Raw genomic sequence first — 5,107 nt, 5'->3', positions numbered from 1 at the left:
TAAGCATGGGAGACAAGCATGAAGATTGTGGTGTTGCCCATAACGTGTTGCAAAACGAGCTTAGTAAGTTTTAGCATAATTACTAGCATGAGCTTATAGATTATGATTATAGATTTAATTATATCATAATGGCCTTTATCATTTCAAGAGTACCCTTTTGTAGCCTTGATTAATTCTCAACCAATTCAAGTGATCATCTACAATTAAGAACATTACAAAATGGGAGCTAGTTGCACGACTCAAATTAAGCGCATGAGACTTAAGGCCTAGCTCTAAAATATAAGAAAAAGCTCAATCGAGCACAATATAATGCATTATATAGAAGGGAACGGAATGTCATCTCCCACCCACACTTTTTTAAGCTTACTCTACACACAAGAAAAATATCATGACTCCAAACAATTGTACCTAAACATATAATGACTTGAGCAAAGCGAGTTGCAACATATGTTCATCGAAGCTAATGAATCTAGAGTGTTCCTAATTGCACCAACGTAGTTTGGGATCGCTTCCTTATTTGGATGATGAGATGTAGACATGGGACATGACAATCATGCAAGACGCAATGTAAAGTCCCCCCGTACTTTTTACTTTTAAAAAAGGAAGACGTATTAAAACTTTTCACTTGAAACCAGAACCCTAATTTTATCCAATAAAGTATTGGACTATTCATAGTAATTGGTTATGTACTGATATAGTGCAATGACGTAACTAGATGTGGCGGTAGCACATTGATATGTGGTAACAGAAGACAATAGGTATGGGTAGCGATATTCGGTGATATTATAGCAGTGATATTAGGTGGCTGGGTCGACGACGAAACCTTCACGGGTGTAAGACTGGCGGTAGCGGGCCGTCTCAAGAGACCAGGCGAGGGTTCCGGAAATGCAAGAGGACAGGGCGTCTAGGTAGGTGCGCACACAGTGTTGCTGGAGGGCGGGAGCGGGGCTGTTCTGAATGATAGAGAAGAGATCAACACAACGGGCATCCAGGTCCTCTGTCATTTGGACGACGCGGTCGACAGCCTCCTGGAAGGTGGCGCACGCTGTGTCGGCAGTGTTGTACACGATGGAGGGGAGATTGAAGTAGTCGCCCACCGCTATCTCGACGCGACATGAGAGAAGGTCGTTGCAAAGGCACATGTAGTCCATGGCAGCGTTGCGGAGCTGCCCAATAAGAGGGTGGGCGTAGGTGGCCTCATCGAGCTCGATTTCGAGCGCATATTCCACGAGGGTGAACGCAGGGAGGATAAAGGAGGCCTGGCGGCGGATGTCCATGTAGGCGTCCACGTCCGGAAGGCGTTGCACGCTGCGGAAGGCTGCCTGCGCCTTGACGCCGTTGAAATAGTCGGCCATGGTGGCGGTGAATCGGGCACGGAGGCCAGCCGGCATGTCCTTGCACGCCTCCGCCCACACCTTGGCCAGTGCCTCGAGCCCGGCTCTATTTTTGCTCATGGCCTTGCAAGCCGCCAATGGGGAAAGGTCGAACCGTTGCTTATCCTCTTCATGATTATCACCCTTGCGCAGGATCGCCAACACGAGGTCCGCTCGCTGTGCGCTGGCGGCGTAGTCGGAGCCCAGGGCATCGGGGTGGTCGTCGTCCGTGTCGGAGATAAAGAGCCAGGAGATAATCTTGGTGACCTGGATGAGGCGTGTTAGCCTGCCCTTGGGTATGGTTCGACAGAGCAAACGGGGCAGCACGCAATCCACCACGAACTGGCGGGCGGCGGCGGAGGGCGGCAGCGCCACGCCAAGGACCCACCCCTCGCACTGCTCCCTCACCACCTCGTATTCTGGGTGCAACAGTGAGGGGAACGAGCAGCGCAGAGACGGCATGCGGAAGCTGAGCTCATGATTACCAGGCACGCGCAAGCTAGGTGAGCTACTGGCGGCGGATGCAGCAGCAGGGGGCACGGCGTCACAAGAGAGCTTGACGCTTGGCGCAGATGTCGACTCCATCTCTCTCTCTCTGTCTCACACACACACAGACACTCTAGTCTCCTGGAAGGTGGCGCACAATGTGTCGGGACGTAGAAACACACACACTCTAGTAACTATTCATTGGCTTCTGGATTCTCTGTTCCGACACCTCCTCAAATTTATAGGCGAGATACCACACTCCCGAGTCCCACAACGCCGACCAATTACGAGACGTGTGTTTAGTCGTGGAAAAGAGAAGACATCCACGACCACAAGAGACAAACCGGTCAGTTCAAAGTAGAGGGGAGAAAAAACAAAGACTCTCACGCGATAAAAATCTGTGACTTTCACACCCAAGAAAATGAAAGGCCTTTCGTTTTCTTGCAGGTGAAAGCAAAGCCTTTCGTTTTCTTACAAGTGAAAGGCTTTCTTTTGTTGGTGTATATTCGTTTTTCTAGTCTTCTGGAAGGTGGCGCACAATGTGTCGGGACTCGGAAGTGTAGAAACACACACACCTCCTCAAATTTATAGGCGAGATACCACACTCCCCAGTCCCACAACACCGACCAATTACGACACGTGTATTTAGTCGTGCATAGAGAAGACATCCACGACCACAAAAGACAAAGAGACAAACCGGTCACTTCAAAGTACGTTGAGGGAAGAAAAAACAAAGACTTTCACGCGATAAAAATTTGTGACTTTCACACGCAACAAAATGAAAGGTGAAAGCCTTTCATTTTCTTGCACGTGAAAGGCTTTTTATTGGTTGTGTATATTCGTTTTTACATTATAATTTGTAAGGTTTAAAAATCTTAGAATGTAAGGTAAAAAAACTAAATTTTTTGTTTTGAACATTACAATTTATAAGGTTAAAAACTATACCAAAAAATGACCGAAAAACGAGGGAAATTTTATTGATAGAACCAAGAAAATAGACATGCACCCAAAAAAAATATTTATATCGCTGAAAACCAAACATGAGGTAATTACATGTGAGTTTGAAAATCATGGCCATGGAGCATTATATGCTTCTTGGTGAAAACCAAGCATGAGGTAAATACATTCGAAATTGAAAATCAAGGACATGAAGCACTACACAAAACATGCTTTCTCTTCAGTGATCCCTACATACCTACATATTTCAGCAGAGAGTGGAACAAATTCGTCTCCATCTACTATGGCTTTCTTGAATTTAGAGACAAACCGGTCACTTCAAAGTACGTCGATGTTGGAATTAGGGTTGCAGGAATGCACACACAACTTCAAGAAGATGAGGAAGCTTGAGCACAACACAGTAGTGTATTATGAGTGCCAAAAATGAAAGATTACAAGCCCTAGAAGATAATGGGCGTATATACAATGCACGGGAGAAAAAACCTCCTAGTGAGGGAAAAAGTGCCCCGGCGGTCCTAAGTGTGTTCACACACATCACTACTATAATATGGTAACAAATCCCCCCTGGAGTGATGCGGTGAACAAGAGCTAGCACTCATGTATAGGGAAGTGTCTAGCTATGTGGACGAATCCACAAAAGGGAGTAAGCCCAAAGCTTTGCGAAAAGCTTCGAACTTCTCACGAGGCAGAGCCTTTGTGAAAAGGTCTGCAAGGTTATCCTGTGTTGGCACATAAGCCAAACTGATCTCTCCTGCAGAGAGTCTCTCCCTGACATAATGGTAGTGCACCTCAATGTGCTTCGTACGAGCATGGAACACTGGGTTCCGCGCAACTGCCAATGCGCTCTGACTGTCAGTGAAGATGGTGGTGGCAGATGGCTGCCCAACACCCAAATCAGCCATAAGGCGTCTGAGCCACACACACTCAACCGTAGCTGTGAAAGCTGCCCTGTACTCAGCTTCACAACTAGAAGTGGCCACAGTAGGCTGCTTCTTGCTCAACCATGATATGCATGAGCTTCCAAGCATGAAGCAAAAACCACTCGTGGACACGCGTGTGTCATAACAACCAGCCCAGTCAGAATCTGAAAAAACATGTAAATCTGGCAAAAATGAAAGATTACAAGCCCTAGAAGATAATGGGCGTATATACAATGCACGGGGGAAAAAACCTCCTAGTGAGGGAAAAAGTGCCCCGGCGGTCCTAAGTGTGTTCACACACATCACTACTATAATATGGTAACAAATCCCCCCTGGAGTGATGCGGTGAACAAGAGCTAGCACTCATGTATAGGGAAGTGTCTAGCTATGTGGACGAATCCACAAAAGGGAGTAAGCCCAAAGCTTTGCGAAAAGCTTCGAACTTCTCACGAGGCAGAGCCTTTGTGAAAAGGTCTGCAAGGTTATCCTGTGTTGGCACATAAGCCAAACTGATCTCTCCTGCAGAGAGTCTCTCCCTGACATAATGGTAGTGCACCTCAATGTGCTTCGTACGAGCATGGAACACTGGGTTCCGCGCAACTGCCAATGCGCTCTGACTGTCAGTGAAGATGGTGGTGGCAGATGGCTGCCCAACACCCAAATCAGCCATAAGGCGTCTGAGCCACACACACTCAACCGTAGCTGTGAAAGCTGCCCTGTACTCAGCTTCACAACTAGAAGTGGCCACAGTAGGCTGCTTCTTGCTCAACCATGATATGCATGAGCTTCCAAGCATGAAGCAAAAACCACTCGTGGACACGCGTGTGTCATAACAACCAGCCCAGTCAGAATCTGAAAAAACATGTAAATCTGGCGGCAATGATCCCCCCTTGGGATAAAACAACCCAAGATGCCGAGTACCACTCAAATAGCGAAAGATACGCTTCACTGCCTGCCAATGCTTAATGCCTGGGCTATGCATAAATCTGCTCACCTGTGAGACTACAAACTGAATGTCTGGCCTCGTAATGCATACATAAATGAGGCAACCAACAGCTGTCTGATAGAGTGTGACATCAAAGTGATCTCCAGCATCATGAAGACTCAACTTCAAACCTGTCTCCATTGGAGTAGCAATAGGCTTGCAGTCTTCAAGGCCAAATCTCCGCAACAATGTTTCAATATACTTTGTCTGACACAAAGCAATACCTCCATCACACTGCTTAAATTGTATCCCCAAATAATGATGCAAATGCCCCAAATCTGACATCTCAAAAGAGGCATTCAAATCAGCCTTAAAATCAGCAATATGACTCTCATTTGGTCCTGTGAGCAGCATGTCATCGACATAGAGAGCAATGATTAGATGTA

At 46.7% G+C, this 5,107-nt stretch overlaps 1 protein-coding gene across 1 annotated transcript; it reads right to left on the bottom strand.

The window, feature by feature from the left end:
• Window positions 1–797: 797 nt before the first annotated feature.
• Window positions 798–2,050, bottom strand: LOC147639027 (microbial Terpene synthase-like protein 13). The gene has a single exon (XM_086793272.1). The coding sequence runs from the start codon at window positions 1,956–1,958 to the stop codon at window positions 798–800; it is 1,161 nt and encodes a 386-aa protein (XP_086649398.1). The 5' UTR covers window positions 1,959–2,050.
• Window positions 2,051–5,107: the final 3,057 nt, after the last annotated feature.

Source organism: Cibotium barometz, chromosome 4, assembly GCF_041138505.1.
Source record: "Cibotium barometz isolate CiBa-2024 chromosome 4, ASM4113850v1, whole genome shotgun sequence".
NCBI lineage: Eukaryota > Viridiplantae > Streptophyta > Polypodiopsida > Cyatheales > Cibotiaceae > Cibotium > Cibotium barometz.
This window is presented reverse-complemented; position numbering and strand designations above follow the sequence as displayed.

Coding starts and splice junctions, on each gene's coding strand:
- LOC147639027 (XM_086793272.1), bottom strand. CDS start 1,958: ATGGAGTCGACATCTGCGCCAAGCGTCAAGCTCTCTTGTGACGCCGTG.